This window comes from Mytilus californianus, unplaced genomic scaffold (genome assembly GCF_021869535.1).
Source record: "Mytilus californianus isolate M0D057914Y unplaced genomic scaffold, xbMytCali1.0.p SCAF_1, whole genome shotgun sequence".
Classification (NCBI taxonomy): domain Eukaryota; kingdom Metazoa; phylum Mollusca; class Bivalvia; order Mytilida; family Mytilidae; genus Mytilus; species Mytilus californianus.
Window position 1 is genome coordinate 131815916 of NW_026262581.1, and position 20210 is coordinate 131836125.

Sequence of the window (20210 nt, forward strand, 5' to 3'; positions counted from 1 at the left end):
AGGGGCCAAAAATAAGCATTTTTGTAACTTCCAGACATAACTTGTGTGTTAGTGTATGGATCTCTCTGACATTGTACCACAAGGTTCCATATCACAAAGGGAATGCTGGGATTGATTTTGGGGGTAATTGCCTCAAAATTGTAGGAATTAGGGGCCAAAAAAGGGGCAAAAAACAAGCATTTTTCTAGTTTCATGATAACTTGTGTGTAAGTGTATGGATCTTTCTGAAATTGTACTACAAGGTTCCATATCACAAAGGGAAAGCTGGAATTGAGTTTGGGGGTAATTGCCCAAAACATTTAGGAATAAGGGGCCAAAAAGGGGCCAAAATTAAACATTTTTTTAGTTTCCAGACAATAACTTGTGTTCAAGTGTATGGATCTCTCTGAAATTGTACTGCAAGGTATCATACCACAAAGGGAAGGCTGGGATTGATTTTGGGGGTAATTGCCTCAAAATTTTAGGAATTAGGGGCCAAAAAGGGGCCAAAAACAAGCATTTTTCTAGTTTCAGGACAATAACTTGTGTGTAAGTGTATGGATCTTTATGAAATTGTACTACAAGGTTCCATATCACAAAGGGAAAGCTGGGTTTGAGTTTGGGGGTAATTGCCATAAACGTTTAGGAATTTGGGGCCAAAAAGGGGCCTAAAAACAAGCATTTTTCTAGTTTCCAGACAATAACTTGTGTTCAAGTGTATGGATTTCTCTGAAATTGTACTGCAAGGTACCATTCAACAAAGGGAAGGCTGAGATTGAGTTTGGGGGTGATGAATCATAAGGGGGTTCAAAAAATTTGGGAGAGGGATTTCTTTTTCCTTTTTTTCCTTTTTTTTCTTTAAAATTTTCCATTTTAAATTGGTTATTTCTGATTTATATATAAAAGCAAATAATAATGATATGGTTTGAATAGGTAAATTAAAAATTTTTAAGTTCTTAGACCACATTCATTCTGTGTCAGAAACCTATGCTGTGTCAAATATTTAATCACAATCCAAATTCAGTGCTGTATCAAGCTTGAATGTTGTGTCCATACTTGCCCCAACTGTTCAGGGTTCGACCTCTGCGGTCATATCAAGCTGCGCCCAGTGGAGCATTTTATTGTTCTGTGTAATTATTTCTTATTTTAAAAAAAAAATTATTCCTTATGCTGCTAAGATCTTAAATACTTATACTTTAGTGTAAGTAATGCCTTGTTTTATACAGAAGTTATCCCACGTACTAGCAGTAACCCAGTACCAGTTAAACAGCATATTGGTGTTAGAAAGCAATCAAGAAGACCGTATAAAAGAACCAATCAACATCAAGAAACTGCAGAAAACATCCTTTTTCAGGAATCTACTATGGCCAGGTTACTTGTATAAGAAAAACAATGCCCAGTCTGCACAACATCAACAAAGTAAAACCTTCATGGGTGACTGGGGAATAGAAATATGGTCATTTAGGTCTTCGTCCGACCGGTAGTAAAACCCTCGCCAAAGTGGGGCATCCGTTTGACTGTGCAGGATGTACAAATACACAGCTACGTCCGGTGTAAAGAGAGTGTCAAGCTCTCTGCATGTTAAGAACCCTTGCAACAACTCTTTGAGGGGTCCGTAGATGGCCTGTTGCAAGGCAAAATTTATGACCCTAATTTTCCAGTGACATTCAAAATTTTCCTGACCTCTCATCCAAGATTGCCTCTATTACAGGACCTACCTATTGTAATTATTGTTAATTTGTTCTCGTCTTGAACATGCATGAAATAGTTGCCACTGGAAGTTAAGCAACCAACAATCAATCAATCAACAAAGTAAATATTTAGGAAATTGTTCTTGGAAAAATTGTTGTTCATTTTATTAAGTGTTTAATTTTTTTTTCTCTTACATAAATATAACTTATAAGGCTAAGATACACAACATGTTTGAAGAATGAAGTAATAAATTATTCAATCAAAGATTGATCAACTTATCCTTTTGATTTAATTAAAGTTTTTAGTAAAAATCTATGTATGTAGGACTGATTGCATGTCAAATACTGGTCAAGGACCAGTTACCTTCAGTTACCAGTTACCTGTCAATTTATTTAAGAATTGAATGCTTCTTTTTGTAACTTCATTGGGGTGTAAAAGCGTTGACAGAAGTACATTTTGTATGATGCGCAGAAGTGCTTAATTCTAAAAATGTGTGCACGGTCAACGCTTTTACAACCCTATGAAGTTACAAAAAGAAGCATTCAATACTTCTAATTACATTTTTTAGCTAGGATCATGAAAACACGATTTTTATCAAGTTTTTATTTAATTTACCTGTGCACTTTATTGTGGGACCTCGTGTCATCATGAATGATAAATTTCATTGTGTAATGAATTTGATTAAGGAATAACGCGAGATTGCAGATAGCCAATCAGAATAACGTATTATAATGAAACATACATCTAATGTAATTATTCAATAATGAAAGCTTTGTGTGAAAAGAACAGACTGCTGATATCTTCAGACATATTTTTACTTCATTTGTAAAAACTCTTTTGATCTGATTAGATAGGGCAATGCAGAATTTTCTGTAAATTAAACGTGTCGTGGTAAGTTACAAGTGTGGGGACACGATGTCCTCAATTAAATACATAGCAATATCTAACCTTGCTTTTGAGTAAATAATTTCTTTCCAATGAATTTAAAAGATTTTTTAATTTAAAAAAATAAAGTCTATACATCTCATCAATACAGTGTATATAAGTGGTTGATTTCAAATAACATAGTAGGAAGGAAACCTTCCAAATTAATCATAATGGTCAAAATGGTGATGTGTTTGGTTTGATTGACATACCTTCTTCTCTTCTTGCTATACAAAAACAAAATATAACATTAATGTCGTGATTGAATGTAAACTCTATCATTTAGTGGCAAGACTCAAAAGGGATAGTAACTGGTCATCATACCTATAAAATTTCCCGCAAAGATCGGCATACTAGTAATCCCTTTTTTCCTTGTTTCTAACAGGAATTGGAGTCCAAGGCTATAGTACTAAACCTAACTTTCGGTATCCCTTTGTATGTTAAAAGAATATTTCCACTAAGAGTTCTCCTTAAAAATTAGTTGAGATAAACTGAATTTCTGATGGTAACTGGTACTCAACCAGTAGTAATAACTTAAATTTTGAAATTAGATAATTCTTTTTTTAATCAGAGAAAAAATGAATGAGTTAATAAGACAATCTACAGCAGAATGTCGTAAAGATTCACTATGGAACAGGATGTTAATTGTCACACATGCTGAGGAAGATGTCAAGAAAAAGAAACGAAGTGATACAGAGGAAAGCAAAGATGGGGTATAAAACATATAAATTGTGGAAAGGCTCAGTTTTTTTACTTGCACAAAACACTTATATACAAGACAGTGTAGATGGGTGCTACAATATTTTCGTTTGAATTATTCAGTTCCTTTTGAGAGACATTCTATTAAGTACAACAAAAGTTTGTCTAGTTTGATTGGAGGTTTGCTCAAGCATTTAATTATTTTAACACTTACAGACAATCACATAAACACTGGTTATAAAGAATACTGTGATTTGATTGGACAAATTTATGGCAATGCATTATCAAACTTCAGTACTAACTGGTCAAACTTTGTCCATTATTCTTTTGGATAGTAGCTCTAAATAGATCAGTATGCAATATGTTCAAATAAGAGTTTTTAATTCAAATTATTCTATATAAGATGATTACTCCTGAAACTTTTTAAAAAAAATGATAGATAATTGGAAGCAAATTGTAAAAATAAAACACACACAATATTGATATTAGTCAGTTTATTTCTCTTTTGTTTAGACCACATTGTTGTATGGTTCCTGAGGCCCCTCATGTAATCACATAATCACAAATGTTTTGCCAATATAATCACATAACCATTAATTATTTTTTTAAACAAGATAATCAAATAATCAAAAATACAGTCCTAGATTATCAAATAATCAAATAATCATGAAATATTTGGTCTGGGAATAAAATAATCACAATAAAAACGGCCAAGTAATCACATAATCAAAAACCCCATGTGGAGAGGCTCGTTCCTGAAATCTGTAATAAATTTGGAATGCACATATTCTTAGATTTCATATTTTTGCTTAAAATATGGGAACACAGTACATGAAAATGGATAACATATTTTATATTATTTATTTTATGTTTTAGTTTCAAAAATTATCCCATGATGAGTTTCTGGAGTTACTTGGTATGGTTGTGAAACAAAGGTTAGCAGATATAGACCCTCAGTTGATGCCATTCCACAACATGAGTTTAATGTGGTATAAAAGTCTGTATAAAGTGCTACAAACCAGATACCCAGAAACACATAGGTGTTTCTCTAGTCCTGATGGACATGTGCAATATTTGGTAAGCAAAAATTGAAACGGGTAACAAAATAGTTATGAAATTTTTTAGTTCCCTCACTGTTCTAGTGTTAAAGTTTGATTTTGGTGTAGGCAGTAATTTTTCACGAAGAAATAGAAAGGTTAACAATAACATCCTATATGAAATAGATCAGCTCTGCTATAAGATGAATTTAAAGCATAAACATTTTTCTAAAATAAATTAAAAGAAAAGTATTATAGACAACATCATGAAATGTTCAAATGATAAGATATCAATGCAATATCTCCATATTATGAGATTCAAACCTGTGATAGTTCCTTTGTTTTAAAGCTTACATTAAGAGAGTTTAAGATTACCAATGTTTTTCAGGTTGTTGTCAATCCTCAGTTTCCTGATATGCTGATGATGTTGATGATTGATGTTAAAGATAACAAAACTGTAAGTTACAAGGTCAATGCTGTTTAAATGTTAAGTCATCCTTTTAAAATAGGTTATGAAATAGGTCACTTGCTATGCTGGCTTCATGCTGTAAAATGTCCTTGTGAAAATCTGTTGATTACTTGTGTATTAGTACCGGTAGTAACTTTGACTTCTCAGTAGAAAAATTTATTTATTACATTGATTGCAATGAAATACCATGATTTCCAAGTGAAATAAAAAAACCTGATAATTTCACATGTGAAACAAATCCAACATTATATCCAATATTTCACTCCTCTGGCATCATTCAACAATAGGTGTTGTCAATGAGGCTGCATTAAAACAAATTGAGAATGCGTAGAAAAGAATTGTTCCTTGCATTTTCTACTTGATTTCCATGTAAGGATGGTCACTCCTCTGTTTCAAAATAACAACCTTTTTACCAATTGTGGAACTTAAAAAGCAGAAAAAAAATTATGGTCTGTGTCTTTTTTTTTTTGAGATATTTTCAATTGAAAATTTGGTGGGAGATGATTCTCTCTAGATTTCCAAACATTTCACATCAACACCTTTTTTCTTTCAAAAAATATGAAAAAATAACAAGGATTTTGTAAGATTTTCAAAAATGGCTTTTTTAACTATATGTATAAAATGATGAAAAGAAAAGTAGGGAGTAGTGGGCAAAATTTCTTATTGGCACTATATGGATAAAACTACAGGATTCCGAATATCTGACAAAAAGTCAAAAACAAGTATAGCGAACATCCTAAGATCATGTGTCTTTTTCTGAGCAACCCTTCTGGGCATGTTGCAAAAAAAATTTTTTTGCTTTCAAAATGTTTTACTTTGTATCATTCAATACACAACAGAAACATCTAAAACTTGAAATTTAAGATAAAAAAATTAAATGTTGCTACGTGAATTTCAAAATTTTCAGAAAAAATCCTTTTAAAATCAAAGATAATTATATTGGATTTGATAGGACAATTTGTATTTTTGGGGAATTTTTCAGGAAAATAAAGCCTGTGACCCCCTGTTTTTATATGATATTTCAGAAGTAAATATGAAAAGCAATTATCTTATTGAATTTTAACCAACTCTATCATTTAATGTTTCCTCTATAAGGAAAAATTAAGTTTCCCCTATATTACCCAAATTAAATATCTGTGATTTTGATGATTTCTATATATTTTAACGAAAAAACAAAGTCTGTGACCCCCAGTTTTATTGTCGAGCCTGCGACTTTTGTTGCAGAAAGCTCGACATAGGGATAGTGATCCGGCGGCTTTGGCATCGGCGTTAACTAACTTCTTAAAAGCTTTATATTTTAGAAGGTGGAAGACCTGGATGCTTCATACTTTGTATATAGATGCCTTATGTTACGAAGTTTCCGTCTGTCACATGTCCATTGTCCTTTACCTCATTTTCATGGTTCAGTGACTACTTGAAAAAAAAGTTAAGATTTTTTGTAATGTTAATTTCTCTCTTATTATGAGTAATAGGATAACTATATTTGGTATGTGCGTACCTTGCAAGGTCCTCATGCCCGTCAGACAGTTTTCACTTGACCTCAACCTCATTTCATGGATCAGTGAACAAGGTTAAGTTTTGGTGGTCAAGTCCATATCTCAGATACTATAAGCAATAGGTCTAGTATATTTGGTATATGGAAGGATTGTAAGGTGTACATGTCCAACTGGCAGGTGTCATCTGACCTTGACCTCATTTTCATGGTTCAGTGGTTGTAGTTAAGTTTTTGTGTTTTGGTCTGTTTTTCTTATACTGTATGCAATAGGTCTACTATATTTGGTGTATGGAATGATAGTAAGGTGTACATGTCCAACTGGCAGGTGTCATCTGACCTTGACCTCATTTTCATGGTTCAGTGGTCAAAGTTAAGTTTTTGAGTTTTTGTCTTTTTTTCTAATACTATATACAATAGGTCAACTATATTTGGTGTATGGAAATATTTTATGATGTACATGTCAGTCTCGCAGGTTTTATTTGACCTTGATCTCATTTTCACGGTTCATTGCTCAGTGTTTAGTTTTTGGGTTTTGGTCTGATTTTCTTAAACTATAAGTAATAGGTCAACTATATTTGTTGTATGGAAGGATTGTAAGCTGTACATGTCTGCCTGGCATGGTTCATCTGACCTTGAACTCATTTTCATGGTTCATTGGTCAATGTTTAGTTTTCTTGGTTAAGTCTGTGTCTTAGAAACTATAAGCAATAGGTCAACTATATTTAGTGTATTGAATGATTGTAAGGTGTACATGTATTTCTCGTTTGGTTTATATGACCTTGACCTCATTTTCTTGGATCATGTTAAGTTTATGTGATAGTTGTAGTAAAGCTTTATATTTGGGACTCTCAACATAACATCAATGATTAGTAAAGAAGGCGAGACATTTCAGCATGTGCACTCTTGTATTGAAGTTTGAAAGTACATTGACCCAGAAGTCTTTTACAGAAGTTTATAAAAAAGTCTATTATCAAACATTTAAAAGCCCCAGCTACCTTAAAAATTAATTTTAAAAAAAGAATAACAAATCCAAGAATCAGAATATAAAAAAATATTCAATTTTTTGAAAAAAGTATGGACAAAAGAAAAATAATGAAAATACAACAGTCCACAAAACACAGAAAACTGAAAAAACAATCTCCGGACCTTAAATCAGGGTTGAAGTCAGGTGTTCAAGTTTGTTCCATTAGTCATTTGAAAGGTAAATGTTAATCCTGCTTCACTTTGATTTATAAGATACAAACTAGGGGCCTTTTCTGCTGTATGTTTTTTTTAACATTATTCATATTAATGTAACATAATAATCACATAGATTGTTTTGACATAATTACAGAGAGAAAAATTCAATGTAATATTCTTAAATTTATTGTTGTAGGACCTGTGTGCAGTTTTTCGTGAAGCCCTGTCAGATGAAACTGATCAAAGCAAGCCAAGTTTACCATTTATCAACATCCAAGATCATGAAACAGACTTTATTAATGTTTGTTGTTTTCATCTTTGGGCATCCTTATTATAAAGATTTGATAAAAAAAACTTTACATTCGTTTGCATTAAAAACCATAATTTTCATTGAAGAATTTTTGTTAAACCAATATTGATTTTATGAGACTCTTAAGACATATTCTTTTTATTTTTATATTCATGCTTTAGAAGTGGAGTTAGTTATAAAGTTGTAGAAGTTTTATGATAACTTCAATTGTTACTATTACACAATCAAAATATATTCACTATGTAAGGTATAGAACATAATTCAGCCCAGTCAGAAAGAACATACAAGAAAGTAGTACATATTTCAAACAAATTAGTTCCTACGCATAGCTGTACCTTTGTCAATAAGTAAAATATTTGGGTAATCTTGGTATCAAATGAAAGCTTAAGGACTTGGGATCACTGTAGAACCCTTGTTAAAAGCTTCTTTTGAATAATGAAAAATATATGAAATTAAGATAGGAGGGCATATTTGCCCTGTTGTTCAGATTAGAAGTACATGTTTTGTACTACCCAACTTCTGGTGAACCAGTGTGCTCAAACATGCAATTAAAGATATGTTGATTTTTTTCAGCACAAGTCAGGATAAGGTATAGTTTTGACATGAAATGACTATTTCTTTATTTGAACGCAAGACAAAATAGCTATGAGTGCCTGAAGTTGCAGAAATTAGAATAGAAAGCGATGGGGCTATGAATTAGTGGTGTTATTCCATAAACATTTATTCCAAATTCCTAGTGTCAAATTTGCAGTTACAGTGAGGAATATATATATAGAACTTAGGCTTTAAATTTTAACAAAACCTAATTTTCCACCCACCTTCTTTATTTGTTTTGTCGCCTACCAATTAGTTACAAATTGTCAGGAAATAAGGGAATGTGACATTATTGATGAGATTTTCTAAACTTGTGCAAGTTGTCATGGCTACAATTTATTTCACCTTTATATGATTAATGTACATGACAAATTTAACTGACATTTTTGTTGTTAATTCATCTGTCTTGCATAATCGTGTTACAGTTCCATTTTGATCATGTTTCTGCATGAAGATAAATCTGTATATATATTTATATGTAGAACAAAAAAATCTTATTGATCTCTCTAGTCTTGCCATTTGTCATATATGATTTTACAGAATTGTTCATTTTTACCATATTTTTATTATTAAATGAGAAATGTGTCAATTAATTGCTGATTTTTTTTTCTTTTTAACAACATTTCTATCTGTTTGGTTTGATGTGAGCATTGATGTGATCAGGTTTACATTTTTATTTTTCGATGAATTTCCCCCAAAAAAATTAGGTTAGAGCTATTATAGAAATCCATGTTTGACTCTTGTTGACATGCTTGCAAACATTGTTAGGACGTTTGTTTAATTGTAATTTTACAAGATGGCCATCTGAAGGCAATGCATAGACATAGTTTCAGTCTGTTTACAATATACAATAATTTGTTGGACAATGAATATTATCATATTGGGTCCAGTCTGGAACTTGACCTTGAAACAAGATAATATTGTTTATTATTACTCAAATCATTAAAATTCAAGGTTTCCAACCAATAGATTCCAAGTGTCCTTATCTTCAGAACTTTAGACTAGAGATGTAGATTTTTATTTTATGCTGTTTGGTATGCAACAATGCAGTGATTAGTGAGACATTACCTAAATAGATTTGAATTTGAAAGTTAAGATTGGACACAACATCACTGCTAATAAAATGATATTATGACCTGGAAATTCTTAGCATTCTAAACTCTAAATAGTTACCATGTTCTATTTTATTTTGGAAAGTTAAGGACACATTTTGTAACATTCTTCTATCTCTGTGATATGGGACTTCTATTTCATTGTGTGATAAGTTTTAGTTGCGATACAGCTTCTTTAAAAGCTTTTCTGTGATTATAGTTACAAAATGTGTGATTGATTTTACATCCATTTTGGAAAAAATATTTTTGTAAATTTAGCTGTAAATTTTATCTGTGTTTGCTAGATTTGTTAAAGATACCGGTAGTCAGAATATTAGAAGAGAAGCATGCTCATGACAAGTGTTAATTTTAGAATTTTTGGCATGCCTGTTCAAAAAAGTTTCAGCAATACTGAAACGTATGAGATTTTAGTTTTGAGGGTTTATTATATTTTGCAGCCACAGTCAACTACTACTAGTATATAGAACTGTAATATACTTGAATTAATTTGAGAAAGAAGGCATTGATGGCACATTTATAAATATATATAGTTATCTTGAAAAAGTAGAAAGTTATATTTTGTTACCTCTGGTAGGATGATATTGTTAATGCTAATACATCGACAGATTTTTCTTTCTTTTTTTTATATAAATATCAAAGTGCCTTTATGTTCCTGCATGCTGCATAGTATATTTATTATCACATAAAACTTTTGGACATAATGAAATTGCATAAAAGGGCATTGTTCTGTTAAATTATGCTGTATGTGCTTGTGTATACACATATATTATATTAAATAAATCTGATGCACACAATGCAAAGTGGCAATAAGTTTTCAGGATTGTTTTAAATTGTTGAGTTATTGTACATTTAGTTGTATCCAACACTTCTGTATAATTTATCTGAATGGTTATTTCAATAAATAACTGCATTAAAATTCTTGTTTATATGAATATGACAAATAGTTTTAGACAATCAACATAAAGCAAAAATCTAACATTTTTTTTCACATTCCCTGCTTCCATAGGTGTCAACTTTCAAGATGTCGTTGGGAGCTTTATGAAGCCACAATAAATAAATGCAACTAAATTGGAAAAGGGATTTTATTCACACAAGAATATTCTAAGATTTATATATTTGTCAAAGATTGGTATTCCTCACCTTAATACTTTCTTGAAGGTCACCAACCAATAATGAGCTGAAGGCTTCACACCTTACAACATGATCATGATGAGCTGTACCATTGATTTCAGTGGTATTTTTGTTTAATAATTACTGCATATGGTTTTTAAGAAACATAATTATGCCAGAGTAATTATACCCCTGCTTTAAAAAAGTGGGGGTATACTGTTTTACCTCTGTCTGTCCGTCCGTCCATCCATCCAGCCGTCCGTCCGTCCATCGTACCGTCCATCCCATGAATATTTTTCGTCACATCTTTCTCAGGAACTACATCATAAGGATTTCTGAAATTTGGTTTCAGGGTTTATATAAGTCAGCTATACAGTGTGATGTGTTTTCAGATTCATCACTCAACAACAAATGCATTTTTGGGCTGGGGGTATCATCATCATCAGCAGAAGCTCGCAGTTTCACTTGTTGATCAATGATTTAAAATAACAGGCAAAGTCTTCCTGCAAACACTGTCATTAATAAAATATGTAATAATATGCCTTGGCCAAATTAATAAACAGTGATCATTTAGCTTTCTATCTTTCATCATAAAGGCTGGAGACTTCTTTTTATTTCTATCATTTGGTTAAAGGAGTTAATTATTTACAATTATGGTAACAGTTAGGCAAGGAAAGTATTCTTCATTTTTGTCGAGCCTTCGACTTTTGTCGAAAAAGCGAGACATAGCGATCCTACATTCCGTCGGCGTCGTCGTCGTCGGCGGCGTCCACAAATATTCACTCTGTGGTTAAAGTTTTTGAAATTTTAATAACTTTCTTAAACTATCCTGGATTTCTACCAAACTTGGACAGAAGCTTGTTCATGATCATAAGATAATATTCAAAAGTAAATTTTGTAAAAAAAAAAATCCAATTTTTCCGTATTTTACTTATAAATGGAGTTAGTTTTTCTGCCAAGAAACATAACATTCACTCTGTGGTTAAAGTTTTTGAAATTTTAATAACTTTCTTAAACTATCCTGGATTTCTACCAAACTTGGACAGAAGCTTGTTTATGATCATAAGATAATATTCAAAAGTAAATTTTGTAAAAAAAAAAATTCCATTTTTTCCGTATTTTACTTATAAATGGACTTAGTTTTTCTGCCAAGAAACATTACATTCACTCTGTGGTTAAAGTTTTTGAAATTTTAATAACTTTCTTAAACTATCCTGGATTTCTACCAAACTTGGAAAGAACCTTGTTTATGATCAAAAGATAGTATCCAGAAGTAAATTTTGTAAAAAAAAAAATCCATTTTTTCTGTATTTTACTTATAAATGGACTTAGTTTTTCTGCCATGAAACATTACATTCACTCTGTGGTTAAAGTTTTTGAAATTTTAATAACTTTCTTAAACTATCCTGGATTTCTACCAAACTTGGAAAGAACCTTGTTTATGATCAAAAGATAGTATCCAGAAGTAAATTTTGTAAAAAAGTAAAAAATTAATTCCATTTTTTTCTGTATTTTTCTTGTAAATGGACTTAGTTTTTCTTCCAGTTAACATTACATACAGTCCTCACTTTAAGTTTTTAAAACATTTATTAGATTGATAAACTATCCTGGATTTTTACCAAACTTGGACAGAAGCTACTTACAATCAAAAAATAGTATAGAGAGGAATATTTTTATTAATTTTTTTCCTCATTTTTAACATTAACAGCAAAAGTAGGCGAGACACTGGGTTCCGCGGAACCCTTACGAATTTTTAGTTGATCACATAGAGGCACTTATTGTGCGGTAACAGTTAGGCAAGGAAAGTATTCTTCAAGTCCAGTTGATCACATAGAGTCACTTATTGTGCAGTAACAGTTAGGCAAGGAAAGTATTCCTCATGTCCAGTTGATCACATAGAGGCACTTATTGTGCAGTACCAGTTAGGTAAGGAAAGTATTCTTCATGTCCAGTTGATCAAATAGAGGCACTTACTATGCAGTAACAGTTAGGCAAGGAAAGTATTCTTCATGTCCAGTTGATCAAATAGAGGCACTTACTATGCAGTAACAGTTAGGCAAGGAAAGTATTCTTCATGTCCAGTTGATCATATAGTCACTTATTGTGCAGTAACAGTAAGACAAGGAAAGTATTCATGTCCTGTTGATCACATAGAGACACTTATTGTGCAGTAACAGGTAGGTAAGGAAAGTATTCTTCATGTCCAGTTGATCACATAGTCACGTATTGTGCAGTAACAGTTAGGCAAGGAAAGTATTCTTCATGTCCAGTTGATCACATAGAGTCTCTTATTGTGCAGTAACAGTTAGACAAGGAAAGTATTCTTCATGTCCAGTTGATCACATAGTCACGTATTGTGCAGTAACAGGTAGGTAAGGAAAGTATTCTTCATGTACAGTTGATCACATAGAGTCACTTACTGGAGTATTCTTCATTTCCTGTTGATCACATAGAGTCACTTATTGTGCAGTAACAGGTAGGTAAGGAAAGTATTCTTCATGTCCAGTTGATCACATAGTCACGTATTGTGCAGTAACAGGTAGTTAAGGAAAGTATTCTTCATGTCCAGTTGATCACATTGTCACGTATTGTGCAGTAACAGTTAGGTAAGGAAAATATTCTTCATGTCCAGTTGATCACATAGTGACGTATTTGGCAGTAACAATTAGGCAAGGAAAGTATTCTTCATTTCCTGTTGATCACATAGAGTCACTTACTGTGCAGTAACAGATAGGCAAGGAAAGTATTCTTCATGTCCAGTTGATCACATAGAGTCACATACTGTGCAGTAACAGTTAGGCAAGGAAAGTATTCTTCATTTCCTGTTGATCACATAGAGTCACTTATTGTGCAGTAACAGGTAGGTAAGGAAAGTATTCTTCATGTCCAGTTGATCACATAGTCACGTATTGTGCAGTAACAGTTAGGCAAGGAAAGTATTCTTCATGTCCATTTGATCACATAGAGTCTCTAATTGTGCAGTAACAGTTAGACAAGGAAAGTATTCTTCATGTCCAGTTGATCACATAGTCACGTATTGTGCAGTAACAGGTAGGTAAGGAAAGTATTCTTCATGTACAGTTGATCACATAGAGTCACTTACTGGAGTATTATTCATTTCCTGTTGATCACATAGAGTCACTTATTGTGCAGTAACAGGTAGGTAACGAAAGTATTCTTCATGTCCAGTTGATCACATAGTCACGTATTGTGCAGTAACAGGTAGGTAAGGAAAGTATTCTTCATGTCCAGTTGATCACATAGTCACGTATTGTGCAGTAACAGTTAGGTAAGGAAAATATTCTTCATGTCGTTGATCACATAGTGACGTATTTGGCAGTAATAATTAGGCAAGGAAAGTATTTTCATTTCCTGTTGATCACATAGAGTCACTTACTGTGCAGTAACAGATAGGCAAGGAAAGTATTCTTCATGTCCAGTTGATCACATAGAGTCACTTACTGTGCAGTAACAGTTAGGCAAGGAAAGTATTCTTCATTTCCTGTTGATCACATAGAGTCACTTATTGTGCAGTAACAGTTAGGTAAGGAAAGTATTCTTCATGTCCAGTTGATCACATAGTCACTTATTGTGCAGTAACAGTTAGGCAAGTAAAGTATTCTTCATGTCCAGTTGATCACATAGTCACGTATTGTGCAGTAATAGTTAGGTAAGGAAAGCATTCTTCATGTCCAGTTGATCACATAGTCACTTATTGTGCAGTAACAGTTAGGCAAGGAAAGTATTCTTCATGTCCAGTTGATCACATAGAGTCACTTACTGTGCAGTAACAGATAGGCAAGGAAAGTATTTCCTCATGTCCAGTTGATCACATAGAGTGACTTACTGTGCAGTAACAAGTTAGGCAAGGAAAGTATTCTTCATGTCCAGTTGATCACATAGTGACGTATTGTGCAGGATCAGGTAGGTAAGGAAAGTATTCTTCATGTCCAGTTGATCACATAGTGACGTATTTGGCAGTAACAGTTAGGCAAGGAAAGTATTCTTCATGTCCAGTTGATCACATAGTCACTTATTGTGCAGTAACAGATAGGCAAGGAAAGTATTCCTCGTGTCCAGTTGATCACATAGAGTCACTTACTGTGCAGTAACAGATAGGCAAGGAAAGTATTCCTCATTTTTAGTTGATCACATAGAGGCACTTATTGTGTAGTAACAGTTAGGCTAGGAAAGTATTCTTCAAGTCCAGTTGATCACATAGAGGCACTTATTGTGTAGTAACAGTTAGGCTAGGAAAGTATTCTTCAAGTCCAGTTGATCACATAGAGGCACTTATTGTGCAGTAACAGTTAGGCAAGGAAAGTATTCTTCATGTCCAGTTGATCACATAGAGGCACTTATTGTGTAGTAACAGTTAGGCAAGGAAAGTATTCTTCATGTCCACTTGATCACATAGAGGCACTTATTGTGCAGTAACAGTTAGGCTAGGAAAGTATTCTTCATTTCCAGTTGATCACATAGAGGCACTTATTGTGCAGTAACAGTTAGGCAAGGAAGTATTCTTCATGTCCAGTTGATCACATAGAGTCACTTATTGTGCAGTAACAGTTAGGTAAGGAAAGTATTCTTCATGTCCAGTTGATCACATAGAGTCACTTATTGTGCAGTAACAGTTAGGCAAGGAAGTATTCTTCATGTCCAGTTGATCACATAGAGTCACTTATTGTGCAGTAACAGTGAGGTAAGGAAAGTATTCTTCATGTCCAGTTGATCACATAGAGTCACTTATTGTGCAGTAACAGTTAGGCAAGGAAAGTATTCTTCAAGTCCAGTTGATCACATAGAGGCACGTATTGTGCAGTAACAGTTAGGCAAGGAAAGTATTCTTCAAGTCTAGTTGATCACATAGAGGCACTTATTTAAATGTCCAAAAAGAGAAGATACCAAGGGGCCAAATAAACACCACAATTCAAAGAAAAACAGACAACACCATTTCCCAAAAGTAAACCATGAAAAAACAAAGAAGTCTTTAAAATATGATACGCAGAATTAAATATTGAGCAACTTAACCCACCAGAAACCAGGATTAACTCTGGTTAAGCAGTTCCCTCTCCACTAGTGGCACCTGTTTTGTTGCTCATGTAAGGTTAAAATTTAATGATGTATGTATCATTGTTTGAGAAAAGAGAACAGGATTTTGGCTATGTCAAGCAATTCATATTGAAGGTCATCTGTGACACACATATTTCATAACTGTCAACTAAATTAAGATGTTGTCCTCAACACTTTGGAAGGAATTACTTCAGTTTTACTATTTGGAACCATTGTTTCAATAGCTTTGTTGTTAGCAGTGACCCTTTATCAAGAAAATCATGTTAGGAATGCAAGCCCTGAAATTTTGTGTCAACTGGGAGATATATTCTCTATACAGGTGTTGCTGTAATGTTGCTACAGAGATAATTGGAAAAAAATAAAAGTTCACAACTGGAAAATAGAAATCATTTCTTTTGTCCTAAAGTTTAGTTCTAAACTTTTCCTATTTGTCAATTTCTAGATGAAAGTTAAAATATAAAGCAGAATCAACTATCTGTGCAAAGGTATAATGCTCTCAAAAATTTCCTGGGATATTTTGAACTTTACTTTTTTTAATATCCGAAACCTTTTATTGATGGTAAATGATGATTGTTGTTCTGCTATTATTATGTCCCACAAGATGTTAATATAGTTGCTACTCTGGGAAAGCAAGATTGTTGAATTGAGGATATTCAAAATGTTTTAAAGTACAGTCAAAAAAGAATTCAACTTTTGGGGATAATAATAAACTAGAACTGAGTGAACTCACAATGGAAAGGACTCATACACGCCCCGCAATACTATTATAATATTGAAGTAAGTATATTGAATATCTCTCCTATAACAGATTGGATCAGGATTATTATACTTTTAAGTAGATCCTCAAGTAGTGGTCTGCAACAGTGTAATGATTCATCAATAGCTCCCCAAGGGTTTAGGAGGTTTTACCGTTTGTCCTTATGAGAGACTATTACCATATACTGCAATATTGCAAGTAAGTTGGATAATCTCCCCTTTAAAGTTTAGGACCTAGATTATACTCCTATATACACATCCTCAGGTAATGTTCTACAGCTGTAAAGTTTCCTTAATTTTCTGTTCAGTTGTTGAGGAAGAGGTGCCCTTAATAGGCAGATGGACAGACAGACAGACAGACAGACAAACAAACAGTGTGATTCCAATATACACCTCAAAAACTATGTTTGCAAGGGGTAAAATAAATAAATATTTCAATATTAAGACTTTTATTTAATATAATTTGTAAGAATAACAGAAAATATAGATATGATATGTAAAATGTCAAACTTGCACTTAATATATAACTGGAATGTACAATAAAATCGGACATATACAAATGTTTACAAAACTGACCAGCTCAGTCCCTTTCATAGTTAGTATTCATGAAAATGACATTACTGATATGTTTCCCAATGTACCTGTTAGTATTAAACATCTTGATAGAAAAATGAAAAGGAGATGTTTCTTGAATTGTCAATATATTACCTTGTCGAATTCCTGAAAAGCAACGAAAGGATAAAGCATGGCCACGTTGTATGATCTTATCAGGTGAAAAGGAGCTTCTCCCTTTAAATCACTGTATTTATCATGATGTTCTCAGGCATCATATTCTCATTATGATGACAAACACGTAACACATAGGGAGATAAGAAATCAATTAAGTATTTGATCATGAAAAAAGATGTTTCCTTCCATTTTGCTCTTTTGAATAAACAGGTAATGACAGAATTTTAAATTCTAAGAGTAATTTTACCAGTTTCATCAAATTTTAAATGAATACATCAAAACATATATCATATGTATATCTTACAAGGATACATTAGTCATGTAACCAAGTATATCATTATCTTACAAGGATACATTAATCATGTAACCAAGTATATCATATGTATATCTTACAAGGATACATTAATCATGTAACCAAGTATATCATATGTATATCTTACAAGGATACATTAATCATGTAACCAAGTATATCATATGTATATCTTACAAGGATACATTAATCATGTAACCAAGTATATCATATGTATATCTTACAAGGATACATTAATCATGTAACCAAGTATATCATATGTATATCTTACAAGGATACATTAATCATGTAACCAAGTATATCATATGTATATCTTACAAGGATACATTAATCATGTAACCAAGTATATCATATGTATATCTTACAAGGATACATTAATCATGTAACCAAGTATATCATATGTATATCTTACAAGGATACATTAATCATGTAACCAAGTATATCATATGTATATCTTACAAGGATACATTAATCATGTAACCAAGTATATCATATGTATATCTTACAAGGATACATTAATCATGTAACCAAGTATATCATATGTATATCTTACAAGGATACATTAATCATGTAACCAAGTATATCATATGTATATCTTACAAGGATACATTAATCATGTAACCAAGTATATCATATGTATATCTTACAAGGATACATTAATCATGTAACCAAGTATATCATATGTATATCTTACAAGGATACATTAATCATGTAACCAAGTATATCATATGTATATCTTACAAGGATACATTAATCATGTAACCAAGTATATCATATGTATATCTTACAAGGATACATTAGTCATGTAACCAAGTATATCATTATCTTACAAGGATACATTAATCATGTAACCAAGTATATCATATGTATATCTTACAAGGATACATTAATCATGTAACCAAGTATATCATATGTATATCTTACAAGGATACATTAATCATGTAACCAAGTATATCATTATCTTACAAGGATACATTAATCATGTAACCAAGTATATCATTATCTTACAAGGATACATTAATCATGTAACCAAGTTTTAATTGATTTTGTGTGTGCCATTTTTCTATAAAAAAAAATGTTGAGCTCGTAATCATCTGTAGCAATCCATGCTTTAATTGGGTTAATGGCCAATATATTTAAAATTTCAAATGTAAGAAGATGTAGCACAGTTACCAAATAAAGTGTTTACAGATCATATTATACAACCATCAAATTTTATTTAGAATAACTCATTACAGGTCATGAAATTTTAAAGTTATGAAGAAATAAAACATGGTACACTTGTAAGAGCTTTCAAAACCATATAAACAACTGAGGATACATGAACACACATGGTTATACTGGAATTAATTTGAAAATTAATTTTGATTGACAGAAATTAACAAGCGATATCAGTTAATATTGTAGCTTCTGAATATATCTGGTAAATAACACACAACGGTTTAATATCACATTTGAAACACAATAAATTGCATTTGAACAAACATAAAATAAGGATTTATATAAAAAAGCAAGAATATTTATATTCAAGAGTAAATGTAACTCTGTTTAATTAAGAGATTAACGACATTTACATTTCACATAAAATCATTCAATTTTTACTCATCGGTAAAATATACAATTAAAACAAATAATTTAATCTTAAATATGTCTACACTAGGCTTTACATTTCAGATCATATTATCCTCCATTCCAAATAGAGAAATATCAATGATTTATAGAACAAACCTATTTATAAATATATATTATAAACTCTCGCAGAAAAGTTGGTCATAAAAAATCTTATTCAGTCCTTCAGCATACTGTTTGAAAATTGTTCTGCCAATTCAAAAATTATTCATTCTGATCAATAATTTGTGCAAGACTTGTACATAAAAAATCTTATTCAAACCTTCATTGTATTTCTCTTAAATTTTATGATAAAAATTTATGGCATTCAGAAAATTATTTATTCTGATTACATATTTGATATATTTTTTTTAAATCACAGCGTTAAATGCATAGAACTCATGCAGAAAATGGTAAAAAAATAAAAATATATAAGATTCTTTTTATAGAGCTATACATCATAAATCATAATAGTTCACACAACTATGTATTTTTTTAAATAATAAATTTAATTTTCATTTACATAGCACTTCTCATCATTATAAAATTTGTTAGAATACACAACTTTAAAGTTATTTTAACTATTGATTGATATGTTGTATCATTAATAAAAAGTTTTCTGCAAGTGATTTTAATGAAAGTAATGCTCTTATACAATATCATGATTATGGATTACTTTCCCTTGAATCGTTGAAGTTATGTCCCTTTTGTCACATTCATATTCATCCATACAGACTATTGATGGTACAATTCATCAGTTTTTCTGACTGTAATATATGTCAGAATGTTTACTAATAAACAATATCTGTCCTTGGATAACATTCAGGTATTTGAATTGTTTCCCTATTGTTTTAAAGCACCGTATATAATGTGTATTGCTAATAACTTCAGCTGTCTAAAATAACTCCACTACTTCTTCTTTGTTTTCTGCAAAGAGAAAAAAAAAACATGAGTAAAAAAAGTTCTCTTACTTCGAAAATGAAAAAAACATAAACATTTAGTTTTATTGTACTGTTTCAGCCAGGAGACAGGAATAGTAAAGAGTTAAATCCGTGCAATGTTTATGCATGCCAATTTAAATTTGTGTATTTTGTTGTTTAAAAGCTATCAAATGTCACCATTTGTGAAAATGGT

General features: G+C 31.8%; 2 protein-coding genes across 7 annotated transcripts in view; one reads left to right on the plus strand and one right to left on the minus strand.

The window, feature by feature from the left end:
- The window catches only part of LOC127734571 (KICSTOR complex protein SZT2-like), a 141550-nt gene extending 131144 nt beyond the window's left edge, over positions 1–10406 (plus strand). For all 3 annotated transcript variants that reach the window (XM_052244515.1, XM_052244523.1, XM_052244532.1), the window contains 5 exons: positions 1206–1350; positions 3167–3308; positions 4171–4371; positions 4720–4788; positions 7671–10406. In XM_052244515.1, coding sequence (XP_052100475.1) covers positions 1206–1350; positions 3167–3308; positions 4171–4371; positions 4720–4788; positions 7671–7811 — 698 coding nt within the window. In that variant the 3' untranslated portion in view covers positions 7812–10406. The remainder of the gene's footprint in view (positions 1–1205; positions 1351–3166; positions 3309–4170; positions 4372–4719; positions 4789–7670) is intronic.
- Positions 10407–16861: 6455 nt separating this feature from the next.
- LOC127734587 (microtubule-associated protein futsch-like) overlaps positions 16862–20210 on the minus strand; it is a 94037-nt gene continuing 90688 nt past the window's right edge. For all 4 annotated transcript variants that reach the window (XM_052244549.1, XM_052244544.1, XM_052244556.1 and 1 more), the window contains one exon: positions 16862–20003. In XM_052244549.1, coding sequence (XP_052100509.1) covers positions 19964–20003 — 40 coding nt within the window. In that variant the 3' untranslated portion in view covers positions 16862–19963. The remainder of the gene's footprint in view (positions 20004–20210) is intronic.